General features: G+C 36.6%; 1 protein-coding gene across 1 annotated transcript in view; it reads right to left on the bottom strand.

The window, feature by feature from the left end:
- The window catches only part of ZNF236 (zinc finger protein 236), a 73,799-nt gene that overhangs the window by 40,329 nt on the left and 13,824 nt on the right, over positions 1 to 19,646 (bottom strand). Inside the window, exons 4-9 of the mRNA XM_084207340.1 lie at positions 17,187 to 17,365; positions 15,544 to 15,668; positions 11,682 to 11,854; positions 8,948 to 9,094; positions 2,039 to 2,242; positions 704 to 932 (exon numbers count right to left, since the gene is read on the bottom strand). Of these exons, the coding sequence (XP_084063466.1) occupies positions 704 to 932; positions 2,039 to 2,242; positions 8,948 to 9,094; positions 11,682 to 11,854; positions 15,544 to 15,668; positions 17,187 to 17,365 (1,057 nt within the window). The remainder of the gene's footprint in view (positions 1 to 703; positions 933 to 2,038; positions 2,243 to 8,947; positions 9,095 to 11,681; positions 11,855 to 15,543; positions 15,669 to 17,186; positions 17,366 to 19,646) is intronic.

Raw genomic sequence — 19,646 nt, 5'->3', positions numbered from 1 at the left:
TTATAGCACTGTATATACCAGGCTGGCTGCTAAAGTATGAAGGCTTTACGTGGAATAAACAACTTCTAGCAGCCATGAAGCTCAAGCAACCTTGAAACTGTAGTTGCATTTAAGCACATGGAGACAAAATGCAGGCTTGCATACGCACAACAGTATAGGGGCAGAATAACAACATGCATTTATGGTGACAAAATCATATCAGTACAGTGACTCCAGAAACAGGTGACATGAGGAATTATTCATAATGCCAGTCTTTGTCCTTCCCTACATGGATCAGCCAAGATCTGCAGTCCTGCCCTTATATCTCTGTAAGGTCTCACTTCCAAAGGGGAAGAATAGCCCTTGCAAGAACTCTACTCCGGGACTCACAATGAAAACCCAATCCTTGTCAGAGAAGGATGATGGGAGAAAATAGATTCACATACTTTGTCCTTTTCTTGTAACTCCACTAAATTAATCCAAAAGATTCAGAAGTATAATTTCACTTCATGCCATCCTGACATGGCTTTTTAATGAAAATATATTTTATAATGAAAACTATAAATATTATTAAGCATACTTAGCCTGTATTTTAGATAAGAACAAATACTGTTCATAACTAACCCACAATACATTTTGGGAAATCCCTTTATAAAGCCATAAACACATCCACATTTATTACACTCTTTACAGCACAAGAAGTAGAAAGCAATGGCAGTATTACCAGGCAAAAATGGTGATTTTTTCTTAATGAACTTTTTTTCTTTTTTATCTAGTTTATCCGTACTCTCTTGCTCCTTGTCCTGTTCAGCACTATTAGAATCAGCCTGATGATTTGAAAGGCTCGGGACATCTGGGTTCTGATCCTGGGCCCCAGCAGCCTTAGCCTGGCTGCAGTCAGTAGAATGTGCAGAGACAGGAATTGACGACAACCCGCTGTTCTCTAATGCTTGCTAAAAAAGAACAAAAAAACTTTCAGATTAAGGAAGAAACATTCCACAGTTATCCCCAACTTTTCTCAAACAAGTACTTGGAAGATACAGTGAAAATATAATTAAATGAAATACATGTCTCGTTCTCACAAAATTTCAGCTATATTTCAAACCTACAAACACATTATTACACAGCATTGATTTCTGATTGTCTGTGAAATTTTAGGTTGGTTTTTCTGCACTCACAGCTGCCTTTTAGGAAACAACAACTTACTCTTTTTTTTGTAATACCTATCAGGATAATAGTTATGTATCATGTTGTTACTCTTTGCAATTCCTCCATTCCAGACATTAGAGAACTCAGCACAGGTAACAGGATGAGCTTGCCCATAGCTGCATATAACATTTGGGTCTTCCAACCCCAAATTTAAATGGTCTTTAAAAGTCTAGAGACGAAAAGGTACCTTACAGGTTAGCAGGCTACCAGGGCAGAGAACAATATTCTTTAGTAACGCTAAAGAATATTATTCTCTGCCCTGATCCATCCTGTTTGTGCCTTTCTGGAACACAGGCTGCCGAACAGGCACAGACAGTAATTCACCACCCTACATCTCTTCTGTTACACTGCATCTCCTTCTGCATTATCAAGGACAAAATATAGAAAGTTTTTCAGGAATAACACCGGTTGACCTCAGAAAAAAAATTCTTGCACAAATAGGAAATATTCAGATAGCCCTTATTAATTAGAAGAGGGTAAAGGCTAGATATACATTCTCATTTTTTAACCAGATAAAATATTTTTACCCTCTCGAATGATATACCATTTTAAGCACTGCAGAACCTAAGCACATGCCACAAGCTGCTTCCAGCCAACAGGAAAAATGAATGCTTAAGGTATCAGTAAAAATATCCATGTGCGGGGTACACTTAAAGCCATACGAAGATATATTGGTGTGCCCCATACCCATTCAGTAAATCTTTACAATTCTTTCTTGACTAATGGATTGTTTAGAAATCCATAAAGAATGCTATATTTGAAAATACTGAGAATGAATTTCATTAAAATATAAGAAAGAATAAGAAAGGAAACACCCAAATGTAAAGCTGTTCTCACATAGAGATCTTACCTGCAAAATATCTCTACTGATCCCCACTGCAATGTTGAGCTGTTGACCAGGTTGTTGAGGCTGGTTATTTTCTACAGGACCTGGTTCTGATAACTCAAGGAGCTGCTGAATGACATCAGTGACAGTCTGCTGACCCTGATGAGCAGCAGCTGGAGACACCTGGTTTTCTGTCTGTTGAAGAAGTGGAGACCGAAAATGTGTGGCCTGAAATATACAGTGGTATGTTTGTCAAGGAAGATCAAATGAGTTATGAACGCACCTGTCCAGCTCCCTTACCTGAAATGTCTGGTAACAGTGGATGGCTACTCATACAAGACAGAATGATTTTACAGAGCCTCGTTTAAAGTTTGCTTACTTCATTATAGAAATGCTTTTATACATGCCCCTTTTTTTTTTTCAGTTCTTTTTTTCAGTTTTTTTTCAGTTCTTCCCAAGCTTGAAATTGTAAGCTTACAGCTTGAATTAAATTTACTGTTAACTACTGAATCTTCAACGAATTTAGAAAACACAGGGAGGGATCAACTGCAAAACTCCACATACTGTAAAGGCCACATGAAAAGTAACTCCCAAAAGAAATAAACTGACATGGCTATCTTCTTAAAGTTCACACTTATCTCAAACAGGTCCTTTGTAAAAAAAAACCTTCCATCAGAGATTTTTTTTTTTAAACTAAATTATCTGTGTTGCTGTATCAAAACATTTCAGAACAAGCTACTAACTTTCCCCCTTCAATTTGGAACCCTTCAAACCACTTAGTTTTAGAGGAATCTCTTCATATTCTAAAAATTTAAAGACACATCAGGCTCTGTCAAAATACTAAAAAAAACCCCTGAAGTTAAAAAACTAATTTCCCAATCTTTAATTTGAAACTGTCTATCTTAGACTACCTCAGTAACAAATATGAAGGAAAAAAGTAATAAAGAGCCTTGGTATTTATTTTAAATTAAATCAGAAATAAAGACTCCAGTTTGCCTACATTTATAAACTTCTTATGACAAATAGACTGCATAAATATACAATTACTGAAATAACTGCTTTCAATATTTTTTTTTATTGCAGAAAATAGAAATACATATTTATACAATTGTTAGCCCCATAGCTGGGTATCCTAGAACACACAGGTTATTTGCTTCTAATAGTCACTTCTGTTCCCTAAAAAGATGCATGTGCAGCCACACACAGTTATAAAAGGCTATCTTCTTTCAGATTATTTTTAGCAAACAATAATCTTAGGCTTCACATTTTACTATTTCCTTCTAATCTGAAAACTTCCCTGAGATTTTCTTTATACTGACACTTTACACTAGACAGTTAAGATGACAGTCACTGTAGTAAAGAAAGAATGGTTACAAATAATTACATTAAGAAATATTAGCTTGACTTGGATTATGTCCTGTGTATTTGATGAAGTATTCTTAATGCCTTCTCATGACATAATAAAAACCAAATCCCTATCTTGCTTCCCTTGCATGCATGTGAGAATATCACTTGTTACTTCACTGATTTAACCATTAGTTCTTTTTTCACCTCACTAGTGAGACACAAAAAGACTCCAATCTCTTCAGATTGCAATTTAGCAAAAGTGCTATAAACATTTCAATATGGGTGACACACTATATTGCAAAGAGAATGGCCTAAGCAGGAAGCAAACTTAAACGGAAGCAAAGCAGTTGGCTGAACAGTGTAACAGCTCTTTACAGACACAATTTCTTTTCTGGAAACAGAATGTAAGGAGACTTTTATGTAGAGCAGGATGCATATACCAGAAGTGTATAAAATTCCCCCAGGCTTTAGCAAGAGAAAAATTGATGTTATTGTTAATTAATTATTCTTAATTAAAATTAATGTTATTGCTAATGAAAGAAGTTCTCAACATCATCTGTGATATGAAAATTACAGCCTTATGTGAATTTAGCCAGTATGTCCTGCATATTATACAGCAGTTTATATCCAGTCTCATGGAGGTTATCTTTTTTAAACAATAATGTACACACATGCACATATAAGAAATTTGTCACCATTGCTCTTAAGATACATTCTGAATTATAAAATGTTTCAGGTCTCTTTCTAAGTCACCAATTTTAAAGACAACATGGAGAATTAAGTGTTTTATTACTGTTTCATAATTCCACTGTTGTTCAACTGAAACAGCGGACCTTGTGATGACCCTTGGTTTGTTTGATCTGCTGTGTGACACAGACAGTGTGCTTGCTCTGAGTGAATTACTCCTTCAAGTAACAGTAACTGCAAAAAATTAGAGCAGTTCTTTAAATCAAGTAGTTTATTGTAGTTAACTTTTTCTGTTGCCATCCAACTTTAATACGTGGCTCCAAGAGTAAATTATCTTCACTAAAATTTCACACTTTATTTCTAAGATTCAATTTGCCTAGCTATGACCCTGAAACTTTTTTCCTCTCCTCTATTAAGATGACAGACTTCTCCCTCTTCTTCAAAACAGAAGATGAAATCATGCCTAAGTATTTCATCTGATGGACAAGGTGGCTAAAGCACCTTGAATCATCTCTTCACTTATAAACACACCACAGCATATTTTAATGATTCTGATGGTTCCGATTCCTCACGTATCATTGAATACCGTTCATGAATAGTGAACACTATAAACGAACAACTGAAAAAACGCTAAAAATTGCCAAAACTAGATACAGACCATGTACAACCATGGATCTGGAGAGACTTCGTCAATAGTTCAATTGTATGAGGCCTAACGAGGCCAAGTGCTGGGTCCTGCACTTAGGTCACACCAACCCCAGGCAGTGCTACAGGCTGGGGGCAGAGTAGCTGCAAAGCTGCCTGGGAGTTTCAGGCAATTCTGGGAGGAGAAGGCAATGGGATCCAGTGCTCCCAACTCATACCTCTCACTAGGAACAACCTGGCACTCTTCATCACATTATCACAGAATATTTTGGAAGGGACCCATCAGGATCACCAAGTCCAACTCCTGACCCTGTGCAGGACACCCCCAGAGTCACACCACATGTCTCAGACCATTGTCCAAATGCTTCTTGAACTGTGCTGTGGAAGTGCTGTGATCACGTCCCTGGGGAGTTCGCTCCACAACCACCTTCTGGGTGAAGGACTTTTTCCTAATATCTAACCTAAACCTCCCCTGCCAAAACTTCAGGCCATTCCCTCAGGTCCTGTCCTTTGTCACCACAGAGAAGAGATCAGTGTCTGTCCCTTTTCTTCCCCTCATGAAGAAGGTGTAACTGCAATGAGGTCTAAGTCCTCTCCAGGCTGAACAGACCAAGTTCCTATCATTATTTGTGAGATAACCATCCACATCCTGTAATGGGCCAATGTTATTTTTACACTGCCTAATGCCATTAATACATTTGAAAAAGCTCTTTTTATTTTCCCCAACAATCCTGGCCAGCTTCAACTGCAGCTGAGCCGTGGCCACATGAATTTTCTCCATACAGCAACAAGTAGTACCTCTGTACTCTTCCTGTGTCACCTGACCTTGCTACAACAGGGCATACACATTTGTTTTCCGCCTTATTTCCAAAAGATCTCTGTTCAGCCAACGTGGCCTTCTGTCTTGCCTGCCTGACATGTGATATTTGCAAATTGCCTGCTCCTGTGCACTCAGAATATGATATTTAAAAAGTGACCAGCACTGATATTCCCTAGTACCCGCAAAAACATTTTCCCAGGGATCTTCACTTACTAGTTCCCTAAACAGCCTGAAGTCTGCTCCCCTCACATCCAGAGCTGAGGTTTTGCTGGCACTTTTTCTCCTATCAACAATTTTAAATTCTATCGCTTCATGATAATTGTGGCCAAGATGGCTGCCAATCTCCATTTTGCTTATCATATCATCTCTGCTGACAAGCAGTAGATGAAGGAGGGCATCTTTCTGTGTCTGCTCCCTTAGGACCTATTTCACAAAGTTGTCATCCAGGTTTTTTAGCAATCTTCTGGCCCAGGTTGTATCAGTTGTGTGTGATTCTTCCAGGTAATTTCTGGCAAGTTGAAGCTCCCCATAAGGACAAGGGCAGTTGATTCAGAGGTGTCTCTTTGCTCCTCAAAGAATAATTCCACAATGTCATCGTCCTGCCTGGAAGGTCTGCAAATCTACATCCCACAATGATACCTGCATTATTTTTTGCCCCTTGATTCTTACTCAGGCACTCAACTATTCCATTGCCAACTGAGAGTTCCAAACATTCTAACCCTTCTATTACACACATTCAGTGCCACCCCTCCCCCTCTTCTGCCCTGCCTACATTGGATGAGCTGTTTATGGGGACTTTAAAGTTGTACTGCCACATTTACTAGATCTTGGCTTTGTGAGTTCAACAGAAAATAATCAGTAGCTGAATTTGGGAAGGGGAGACTGCAAGTCAGATGGTCTGTCCCTAAGATATCACGCTGCAACCTATAGCTGACAAACAAGGTACTGCACAGCTGCAACAAAACCTGCCAGAACTCTCAGAGGGACTGGCACATACAGACCTTCCTGTACACCACAACTGTTTGCTACAGAGCTCCAGAAAGTCAGCCCTGCATCATCCTTCCCCAGCTCCACAGCTCCTCTTGAGCCCCACAGTTCCTCTGCTACCAAAAACTTCCAATCAACTCAACCTGTATGAACACAGCTCCTTCCCTCTCCCATCAAATAATGGTAATCCCTGCAAAATAAAGGCAGAGGGGTAGGGCAATCCAGGATTTTTAAGAATCCTTACTCTCTGGTATTTTTATACAGGAAAGTATTTATCTCCATTTTGAAGAGCTGTTGAAGAGACTTACATGCAAAATCATGAGTGTGCAAACAAATGAGGCAACATAATCCATTCAAGATCTGTTCCACCTCTAAATAACCAGCTGCATTCACCAAGGAGATTCCCTTCACATATTAGCTGATTCAACTTATCACAAAGTATCACAGCATACTCTTTTTCACCAGGCAAATGAAAATCTGCAAAATTATGTAGTTTCTCCCATTTGTAGTTTTGACACAAAAACATGACCAAAACTTCACACTTACATTCTTCCACTTGTTATCAACAGGTTGCAAAAGATTAGTAGGGGATGCTGTTAAAGGCTGGGTGACAGAGTCCTACAAAGAAATCACAATTATTTAAATCTTAATCAAAAAGAAGAAAAACATGGCTAATACAAAACATGGCAGAAAAGTAGCACAGAAAAAGCAGACAATGTGAGAGAAACAGAAGTACACTAAATCATCTCAGCTATAAATACTAACGCAGCAAATGACAACCTTACAGTCCCTATAATTTAGAAATATTCTCATGTATCACACAAATGTACACGCTTTGGTAGCACAGCGCTTCAGGAAACTTCAGCTTTTGGAATGAGTACTTAATAAGGACATAATCCTTGCTTATCCCCAGGTATGCACCAAGGGATGGCAGAGACTGATGGCAAACTTCAGAATAGAATTATTATACTGGAGATTTGTTGTTAAAGCAGCTCTGCAAGTTTTCAGCAGAATAAAGAAAAGTTCTAATCTAAGAACACTAGTGCTAATCTAATAATGTACTAAATTTCTAAAGCAATACAAAAAAATAGGAATAATTAAATATATGCAGATTACAAATTACAAGGATTAAAATTACAAATAAAAAGCATAGTCCCCTCTAATAGGCAATTGACATGTCATTTTTTATCTCTGCTCCTCCTTGCTAAATTTCTTGGCATCTATTTTTAGAAAGAATCTTTTTCTCCCTTCTCTGTCTTTGCTTATACTACTACTGTATGGCATTTTTTTGCTAGTCCACTCTTGCGTCCAAGCAGCAAACTATTCATGCAAGCAGAGATAATACCACACTGCTGTAATATCAATATGCTAAGCAAATCCAAAATATTTAAGCAAACAAAAAAACCAAAAAACAGAGCCAGTCAGGGAAAAAAAACACATGAGGTAGTATGAAGGAATTCTTTTCTATCCTGCTTTTAAGATTGGGCTTGAGAAGGTAGAAATGTAAAAAAAGACTCAGAGAATATATGCACTTGCAAACAAATAAGACATATTAGTCTTTCTTTTTATGAATTAATGGGGAGAAACAAATAGCATCTGCCCTATAAAACAACTTCAGAAAACGTAAAAAAAAAATGCTTTTCCAAACACCATTACTCAACAGATTACTTCAAGAAGACACAGCTGCAAAATGAAGTTCAGACTTCAAATGTTAACCTTCCTCTTTCAGAGACTGGTATCACTCATCACCCATTGCCCATTAAAGCATAAATTGGAGATTAAGCAAAGCAGAGCGGACTAAAGGTAGAAAAAATTGTTCTAATAAAGAAAAAGAGTACTATGATGAATTAAATATGCACTGGCTCAAAAAATACGGTAGTCTTATGAAACCAGAGACATTTTTTGAATTTTAGCTTTTTTTTGTATCTTGGTAAAGAAAAAAAAAACCATCCACTGCTTCCAATAAAGCTATGTTTTTTCCTTTATAATCTGCCTAATAAGAAGCTAGCATTTAAAAAAAATTATCAGATATACACAGAAGAATCCACTATGTGTTTATATAGACTAGAATGATACAAACAATTTCTGAAAATGAGTTGAAATTAATGCATTTTTTCAATAGTTCTAAAACTTCCCCATTATTTTTATCTGAGGAGGCTAACATAATCTGTAAGAACAATATACTTCACTTAGTTGCAGAATTAAACTGCTACATTTTCAACCAAAGTGTCAAATTGTAAATACTTTTTTGCATATAGTTGGTCAATTTACATTTTCCTAATATTTAACCCTGCAAATTAATACCAAAAATCACAAAAACTTGAAAAAGACAAAAGACAGCTACAGGTCTAGAAGTTCTAACCTATCTGAAGAATTACTCAAATTAAGATATAGACCTAATTAAACTCTCAAAGGCATTTTTTCACTATTTACCAAGCAAAGCTTACCGCTGTAACATGAGATACATCTGTTGAAGCACTTGCAGAATTCTGTGGACCACCCATGTGCATCTTGCTGATATGTGTATTTAAACTACCCAAGCTTTTGAAGACACAGCTACATTCTGTACAGTTGTACGTAGGGCCATTCTTCACCTTAAAAAAAAATTATAAAGTAAATTTTCCCTCCACCTACCAAATATTATGTTTGTTCACTATTTTTCTATATAACAAGTATACTACGGGATTATGAGAGCTAAAATGATTTATTTTTTCAAGTTACCAATATGCAGTTATGGAATCAGGCTGGTACATCTTGGATATGCAGATTCATATAATCACATATAATCTATGTGCATGACTACAATTGCTTACTACCACTTGACATCATGGTGAAGCAGCAGACAGCAAAACTCATGTCCTGCAGCAAACGAGGCCTCAGACTTCTCTCTACCATCTCCTAGCATTTCACGCTTACAAGCAAAACTGAAATGCAACTTTATAATTAAGATATGTCTGAAGAGGAAACATCATACATAAAACAAATGGAAGTTTGGAAGTATGAGATGAAAAAAACCAGACAAAACCAACACTGTGAAGAGCATGGAAGTTTAATCTTTAGTTTGAACTGAATTTGAACAGACAGAACGAGAAAGTGATCAGCAGCCACTTGTTTGAGACTTTCAGACCAATGGGTTATGGTAATTAAAGCAGTTAAATTTGCAGATTCCAGCCATCCTCACCTTCCCTCCTCAGTCCATCACACAGCAATGACACACAGTGTCATACTTGCAATGCGAAGGTATTTAAAAGAAAACACACTGCAGTATATTATTGAAGAAAACACACTTGCAACATATTATTAATATTTCATGTTTTGTGATATTAAACTGCCATTAAGACTTTCAAAAAGAGGTATTAAATAATAAAGTATGCTACAACTAAACTTTAGGAGTGCTTTAGGAAAAGAGAATCAAGATGTAATTCATTATCAGCTGCAATGTTATTTTGTAACTGTCTCAGAATAAAAGAAAGAATTCACACGCTTGAAGAAAACACAGCAACAGCAAGAAAGAAAAAAAATCAGTAAGTTAACCAAAGCAGTAACTCAAACACAGGCTCAGGATTGTAAAACACAGCATAGGACGTGATCAAGAGCGTTTATTTAAAGTATCTTATCCCACAGCTTGTTTGTTTCTTACAGAAAAACGGAGCAACAGAGAGAAAAATAAAAAGTTAACTACTATTGAAAAAAATCAATTTAAATTATTAAACAATGTTGGTTCATTTTTTTATGTAGCATAAGCTATCACACATAGACAGCTGTTAACCTTGAGGATGACTAGCCACACCAGAGAATCACAGAATCAATTAAGTTGGAAAACACCTCTGAGGTCCTCAAGTCCAACCTATAACCAAACACTACCATTTCAACTAGAGCATGGCACTGAGTGCCAAGTCCAGTCTTAAATATTTATCTCCAGGGATGGTGACTCCACCACTTCCCTGGGCAGCCCATTGTAATGTCCAATCACCTGTTCATGAAGGAATTCCTCCTGATGTCCAACCCAAACCTCCCCTGGCACACCTTAGGACTGCGTCCTCTTGTCCTATCACTGGTGGCTTGGGAGAGGAGGCCAACCCCCACCTGGCCACAGCCTCCGTCCAGGGAGTTGTAGAGAGTGATAAGGTTACCCCAGAGCCTCCTCTTCTCCAGGCTAAACACCCCCAGCTCCTTCAGTCACTCCTCACAGAGTGCTCCAGATGCCTCACCAGCTTCACTGCCCTTCTCAGGACATGCTCCAGGACCTCAACGTCCTTCCTGAACTGAGTGTCCCAAACTGGAGACAGTACACCAAGTTATATGACTTAACATAATTCAGTGTATCACATAAGACATATTCATATACTAAGGCATATCCTAAAAGTAAGAAACTAACATGCTAAAAGGATCCTTAGTAATATCTACCATTGTAACACAAAAATGCAAATCTCAGTTAGGGGAAGAGTGAGAACAATGATATTGTGCACACAGGAAATAAAAGAAGCAAAAAGCACTACCTCTGTCACTTCATAATTTCAAACCAAAACTAGGTCTATTTCTATGGGTATTTCCAATCACAACTCACTAAAGTCTACAAGGAAATCACTGAACGAAGTTGCATAGATCATATTGCTAAGAGGGTTTTACTACTTTGTCACAGCAGTACCTTCTGAGTCTTAAAAACTGTCTGTCAAAAAGAGAAAAAAAACCAAAGAGGTCTGAATCATTCTTTTTTTAAAACTTATTCTGGAATTTTCTTCTACTCGTAACCAAAAAAACTCTGTAAAAGGCTGCAAAACATACTTCAAAGACAAATGGCAAGTATGTTCTACAATAGAATTAGTGAGTCACTGATCAGCCTTGAAATTTTTCACCATTTTCTGCTTAGCTACTTCTGGGTTACTTTCAGCTGATTATAGCCCTTGCTCTCCCAAGACTGACATAGATACATTTTTGTGCACCTAACCCCACTATTTATTAATCTACCCATGTACTGAAAAGACACTGGCAAATGAAGGTTTTGCTACTTATCCTAAGTATACATTTATTCAGACAAGCTAAGGAAAGCTCAGAGGTAAAAGCAGCAAACCAGAATCTACACTATAGCAATAAATGTATACTGGTTGGAGCATTTAGGAATAGCAAAACTGAGTTAAGATGCATATGAGCACCCAGGACTCGACGAATAATGGCATTTACCTCAGAGTGAACTCGCTGGATGTGTGACTGCAGGTTGCCTTTCTGGGAAAAGGCAGCGGGACAAAAGGCACAGGCGTGGGGCTTCTCCCCTGTGTGCTTGATCATGTGGGTCTGCAGAGCCCCCTTCTGGTTAAAGGCCTTCCCACACTCGCTGCACTTGAAAGGTCTCTCACCTGCAGGGGAACAGCGGCAGGAGGAGGAAGGGTAAGGAGATTTAAGTAAATGTCAGCAGTTTTCTGTATCTAAACGAAAAATAAAATACACATGTTATTAGGAGGTTTTAACAATAAAATCATTTTCCTCGACCACCAACCTCAGCAGCACCTACTCTGTTGAAAATGTAGCCTTGTTAAAAAGGTTTCGTGACTTAGCTGATGATTATCAGTTTAAATGAGTAAAAAAAAGGAAATCTAAATGAAGCAATTATTTAAAACACCTTCCCTCAACTTGTGGTTTGAAAGATCTCAGAAGCTGCTGTGCAAAATCATTGGAACAAAAAAAAAAAAAATTGGAAAAAGAAAAAAGAAACCCACATATGTTTTATACCAAATCCTATAAAATGCATATACCTTCACAGCAACAAACAGGCCCAGAGAGTAAATGGACAGTAATAAATAACTAACTGTCAAAAATTAAACCTTTTATCTGATTTAAAATCAGAAAGTCTTACAGCAACTCTGCCAAATATGGTATATGATTCCCACTCCCCAATAAATATTAAAAGCCATTCACTCTTTGCAACCACATACTGAAAATAAGCAATGAAATAATGTTTTAGACAGTTCTGCTCAGAAAATAATTTTTAAAACTGATCATATTCAATATTTAAAGAAAAACTAGCCAACATTTTTACAGAAATGCTCTGTGACAATTACCCAATTTTGGTGTCCTCAGTGCTGTGCATAGTTACACTTTTTGTATGTTACCAGATAAACATGAAAAACCCTATAGAAACTTTAAGTTATAGAACATAAGAGCACTGCATAAACAGATTACAAAGCTACACAAACTTACTAATAATAAATTTCAGTTTCTTACAACCATGTGTCCTACTTAACTCCTGGAAACCTCCACTGTGAACCTAGTACTACTACTTTTTTTCTTTTAGTGAAACAGTTCAGCTGTGGTAACTCTAGGAAAATATTTCACACCTTGTCTTTGCACATTTCCATAGCCAAGACCAGTATAAGCACAACTGGGTGCTACCTCTACTACACCAGTAAGTACTAACTACCATGTGCACACTAAATCAGTTTTAATAAATATTTTTACATTATTTCTAATTTTACAGCTGTAATTACATCTACTTTAAACTTATTAATGCTTAATTAAGAAACAAAAGAACAAAAGCAGCTATTTTTCTGAAATTGATTTCAAGCATATAACCCACTGAAGGAATGTATATCTTCTGTTCTGCTGCTTAGGCATTTTGAAGGTGCCTTAAGGATTGCAGGTTTTAACTGCATATTTTTTAAAAGAGAATAAAATGAAGAACACTGATTCACATCTGGAAATACAGAAGTTTTGCTTTCATAGGCAAAAAGCTTAGCTTCCAGTAAGAGTTGCTGGTGAACACATGGAAGTATTGCTTCAGGTTAAGTTTGCCTGTGTAAGTAAATCTCATTATAAAACCGAAATCTTAACTCTGTTTTGGAAACGTGAAATTTCTGTATTTCTCAAGTGTAACTTAATAAAATACAGATTTGAGAGGGGGTGAGGGGTTCATTACTCAATTATTAATGTGGAAATTGCAGTCCCTGAGACTTGATTTTTTTCCCAGAAGGGTGTAAGTGCCTGAAATGACTAGCCAGAACTAAAAAAGTACTGCAATTAAGAGACTAACGTAATGCCGCCCATTGTGCACGGACCTGCTATTTTAAGACTTAAAGACTCGGGCATTCTCAATTCTCTAAAACAGAGTTGTTCCTTTCTACATTGTTGCAGTGTGTTTTTATTTTGCAGGTTATTGTTTGATTTGTACCTTGGTAGTCCTTTTGGGTTTTTTTCTCCCCCTGTTTTAGGAGGACACAGACCTGCCTTTGTTATTCACTTGAGCCAGGTGTCGGTTTATCTGTTGTTAGCCACTTTTCTGCCAGGTTTCAAACCCCTTCCTCCCACATCCAGCTGTTAACCCCTCCTGTCCCAAGCAGTTTTCCTCCCTTGTATTCCTTGCCTTGTGTTCCACCCCCAGTGCTCCTGATTAGTTGAACACTGCATCCTCCCTTGAGACCTGCCCCCCTTTATATGCTGTTGTTTGCCCCCAGTTCCTGGCCTGGGACCCCGATACTCAGGGAGTGTCACATCAAATAAAGGAACCCAGTGCCACCCCAGGCCCGTGCAGCTGCTGCTGCTGCTGCTGTCCTCCTGTTCCACGCTGAGCCTCCACTGGTAGCTGGGATTCTGCGGGGCCCCGAAAGAGGAGGACTGTCACCCTGCCACTGTCACCATCTAGCCGGGACCTGCGACACTACATATCTACAGTACCTCAAGCAACCAAATGCCAGACTGATTGTCTGCAGATTTAGAGTACTAACATGCTTCACAAATTAAATGAGTATTTGCAAGCTAATTGGAAGTTAAAATGACCTCCCATCACGCGCAGATTGGGACTGCATTTTCTGTTTGCCAAAAGACAAATGTCTTTCAGTCTTCAAAAAAAAAAATAAATGCCCTTAAACTTTTCAAAGCTTTAAAAAAAGCATCCATAACCAACTATAATCTTGTTTCTTTATTCTGACTAAAATAAGCTAATGAATTAAATAGAGTCAAGAATCTAAAATACTGAAGTTAACTTTCACTGACCTTTTTTTGATATTACTTTCAAGCAATTGTTTTAAAGCAGGTACAAGGGTGACCTCTTGTGTTACTTTTCTATAACTAGATCTGTAAAACTTCAAAAGATTCTTAAGAAAGTGTCACACAATGGTCTTTTTATTTCTTTGTAAACAAGGCCATTCTTGTAAATGGCAACTCATCACATCACTGTCTGAACAGTGATATTACACTGACTGATACTACAAACAGAATTGTACACTTACACAAATGAATACTTGAATTAGCTAAAAGCTAGACAAATGGCGATTTATTCAGTATGTATGAAAAATACCTCTTGAACATCACTAGAATATCTTCAAGGAAGACTTTGTTTAAAGACAAACTCCTGCTATAATAATGTATACCTGGTTAAAACATAAGAACTATTCTCTTACAGTCATCTGTACACTTTGAAAGTTTCATTTTATGTTTGGCATTTTTCAGTTATTTCAATTGCTTATGGTTTGAACATGCACATATGACAGAAATGTGGCAAAAAACATTTCGTACTCATTCTGCAAATTTGAAGTCACCTGCACTACTTCAATTATTACAACCTTGGCTTATCACTTCTTAAGTTTAAATAAATCAATTTTAAAAATGCAAGACTACTACTTTATCAGTATCATTAATTCTCATGTACTTGAGCTTTTTTTGCAACAGTAGATTTTAGAGCCTGTGCTCTAGAGCACATAACATCTAATTTAAAGTAGACGACTGGCCTTTATCAAGTGATTCTGATTTTAGGCCCATTGAAACTCTAAGTACCAAAATTGATATCTGGTAACAAGTGAAATGTATAGATTTTTTTCACATTCTTAAACTGCTTCTAATAATATAAATCTGGAAAATCTAAAGGCATATAAATTTCCCAAGCAAATGAATTACATAAAGTTTAATTAAAACCAAGAGGTAACTGTATCTAATAAGCCAAATGTATTAATAATATTTCAGGTCCCAACAGGGAGAAAAAATACACAGCATTTTGGAGACTAACTGATATTTGCAAAACAAAACCAAATTAAACCAAGTCCTTCCGCAGCCTTACCTGTGTGTATTCTAACGTGCCGTGTTAACTGACTCGGTTTCTGGAACGTCTTCCCACAGTGAGGACAGGAATAGGTAAACCCACTTCTATCAATGTTTCTGTTGTAAGATCTGGTATTTGATACCCTGTGATTTAAAAAAATTAAAAATTTAATATGAAACGTTATTTTGAAGATGCTTCTTTTACCCCAAAATTTTAAACACAGTGTTAATTTGATGGCAACATAGTATCAGCTGCAACAGTGAAAACCCAAACTCCATAATGATACTGAAAGAACAACACCAACAACTCTTTTCTCAGTACCTCCATGCACCAAGACTTTTAGTTATTTATGCAGTAAAGATCTGATACATCTTAGAGGCCCTCTTCAGACATTTTCAGGGTAAATTCTATCAGAAGTATACAGTGACTTAACAATCATTTTGGTGGAAATCTTCAACTCTATTTCTTTTGCCTGAACATAGAAAAGTCCTTCATTCTGAACTAGAATACACCAATCTCATACACTGGAGTACAAATGCACTTGCTGAAGTCTAGTAAGAGCAAGTTAAGAATTTAACAACCCAAATGTTCACCATTGGCCCTCAAATGCAAATCACACTCTCCAAATCACACTCTCCAAAGAACCACAGAAACCACAGACAGAGAATATAAATTCCCAAAATTCATTTCATTACAGATCAAACTAACCAGTTTATTCATCCTAACACCTCTAAACAGGAGTTGCCCGCAAGAACAATGGTTTTAGTAGGTAATACATTTACATAACTCAATACAAACTTAACCTGATACTTCAAAACTTTAAATTTCTGTTTGCAGATTGAAATTCACAACACTTGTTTAAACCTCCTGCAACACAACTATAAAGATCATAGAATCTGTATTAACTTCTAGTAAGAAGAACAGGGAATAGACAACATTTCTTGGTTTTGAGTATGTAATTTTCCAAAATTAAAAGAGAGATCAGCTGTCAAGACTTCAGGCTTCTTTAATATATTAAGTAAACGAAGAGAAGTTTTTCTTCCTTCTAACTTAAAGTAGTTCTCACCTTCCTAAAAGTGAAGTTAAACTAGAGGGCTGAAAGAAAAGACAGAACAAATATTCACCAAAAATAAGAACAGCATTTACCACGCCTCTTTTTTCCCCCTTTTATTTTGTGCTTCTTCAGATTTACAAGAAGCTCATGGGAGGCTGTAATGGGGAAAGATGATTAAACTGCAAAGAACAAGTAACATCTTTGCAGAATGAAAGCATTAAAACTTTTGTCATTATAATAAATGCTATGTAAAATTAATATACATTTGCTTCAATATACTGCTATTAGTGTTTAAAATCATAAACACACTTCAAAATCACTTTGCATCAGAGAAACTTAATACATGTTTACAAATAGCTTGCAGATGAACTATGCTTAGTATGTGTGCCTAAATACAAAAACAGGGGAAAAAAAGACCTCCAAAAATAACCACCCACTTAAGCAAGGTTTTAAAAAGAAAGTGTCATTTTAGAACAGCATACCAAAGAAAAGATATTATCTGCATAGATCACAGTACTTTGCTGACTGGAAATACTACTCCTGCTTTTCTCAGCTATCACCATAAAAGTAACATCTGCTCATTTTGTTATAAACCCGTGATTGTCACCTTATTTTATAGTGAGTTTTCATATGCTCCTTTAGCTGTGAGGAAGTTTCAAATTCTTTTTTGCAAGACTTGCAGCTGTGAATCCTACTGCCTGCCAATTCTTGACGATGTTCTTCCATGTGTATGGACAGCTGACTCTGTAAAGTGAATTCATCTCCACACTCTGAACAGATAAGATTCTGAAAGAGATAATAGAGACTGATTTTTCAAAACAGCAGTGCACAAGCTTTGTTCAAGTAGATTAACTTACCCTTCTATGGACATTGGCAGCTGGAAGCAAGCAGCAAGAGAAGTATACAAGCAAGAAGAGTTTATGAGCCCTGTGATATAAATCATGTACAATAATCACTGCGAGATTATGTTAATATTTATATTTTAAGAAACTCCACTAGAACTGAGTTCTGAAAAACTTCATATGGCAGCAGAAACAAGAAGTTCAGTACCACCCTCACCACTCCCTATTTCCCACTATTCCCTTGGTGGGCTAGTTCAAGACACACACAGAAGCTCACCTTGGAGCCATTACACCCTGGTCTACAGAAACATCTGTAACAAATAATTACTTTTTAACCAAAATCACTGTAACTGTGGATTCAGGGATTTCCCATTTTTAAAGGTTAAAATTATATTGAATGTCACTTTTAAACAGTAATCCCACCACAGTTAGCACTGACTTTTCTTAAGCTTTGTTGACAGAAATAAAGAGGGGCACAATGTTTCTAACAGATATCTCTTCAACCCATTAATTTCAGAAAGGTTTTTTTATCAGCTCAGTTTTCAGTAATCGTAATGGTCACTGCAAACTGAAATGTTCCTTATCCTCCCTCCTTTTCTCCTCTCTCATAATGACCAACAAGGAAAGTAAAAACAAACAACAGAAAACAACCATGTTCATTTCAAGAAGGATATTGACAAGAATGTTTTAATCAGGTATGCAATGTTATTTTTTGACTGTTTTGACAATAAATTTGTTCTTTAAATCTGAAAAAAAAAAGTCTGCAGTATCACATTTTCAGACAAAAGCTTAAAAAGCTGAAGTTCTTTAATGAAACTAATTACCAATTCAAAAATTATTTGTTTAATCTAACCTAGATGACATTATTACTGCATTCAAGCTACAGAGTGAGCAACAAATAACTACTTTTTTTTTTCTAGGACTTACATTCAAATCTGAATACTTCTTATGGGCATCCACTGTTCTTACAGAACAAATTTAGTTTAAGATTTTAGATTTCTAAAAGTGGGGAAAAATTTTATGAAGGGAAACCTACAGTTCCTATGCCAAGCTCATGAACCTCAAAATAGAGGGATTTTGAATCGCTTCTCAACATTTTTCAGACATGCAAATGTAACATGTTAAGTTGCAAATAGACATATACTATTAAGCAACTTCTACAAACAAAAAAATAGCCTAAGATGAAGTTGTTTGACACAACTAAGCCTTCATTACTCTGTTCAGTACTGTGAAATTTGTTGTAGGAAAGAAAGATCACAGTAAAGCAGAAAGGCTACAAAAAACCCACCTATATATCACAACAAACAGACTCTGCTATAGGCAATACCAGATGTATTTTTTTGCTTGTTAAGCAAACAAAAAAATCACCACCACACACAGAACAAGTAACCTCAGTATGGTTAAACCCATGTTTTAACATTAAACAGGAGCTGGTCATACGCAAAATTCCCTAACTCACAAAAAAACCCCCATTAAAGCTCTACTCATTGGATTATGCCTGTTTTAGCTCTCCCTATCTTACCAGATGCAATCTGAAGAACACTTTGGAACTCATGATCTTCACCTGTTTTGTATCTATGACTCCCAGCATCTGTAAAGTATTTTAATCTGCACTTTTTCAAAAGATCATTGCTCACGAAGTATTAGACAGTACAAATCAAATTCAGTGGATATTTCTAAAAAAAACCCAAACAAAACCCCAACATCACACAAAGTAAAACATAAAAACCCAAAGCAAGAGGATCTTATAATGAAGGAATTTTTATTTTATATCCACCAAATATCAGTTTTAACTTTTTCAACATATTAAGGTGTTCCTAAAGCCCAAAAGCCACTCATGTTCATGAAAAAAGAAGACATAGTAGCAGTTCTAATGCAATAAATAATTTGTGTTTCAATTTTTTATTCACCATTTCTGTCCTGCAAGGGCAAAATGTAGCAATGAAAACCATTGTACATTTCCACTGAGGAAATGGACATGATTAACAATCCTCAAGAAGATGGGTCATATTTACACAAGATCTATTCTTAATGACTTTTCAAGAGAAAGCTACCCCATATTAGTGAGGAATTTCAAATACGAAGCTTTTCCCTCACACCAGTTTATCACCTATAAATCACAAAAGAACGTGAGGAGAAAATAGTCTCTTGTAAGCTCAGTATCAGAAAATTCCTTCCAGAACCTCTCACATGGAGCAATCACTCACAAAAATCTAAGTTTCACA

This window comes from Fringilla coelebs (assembly GCF_963513975.1).
Source record: "Fringilla coelebs genome assembly, chromosome: 1".
Lineage (NCBI taxonomy): Eukaryota > Metazoa > Chordata > Aves > Passeriformes > Fringillidae > Fringilla > Fringilla coelebs.
The sequence above is the reverse complement of the archived record's forward strand: the minus strand, read 5'-3'. Positions and strand labels throughout refer to the sequence as shown.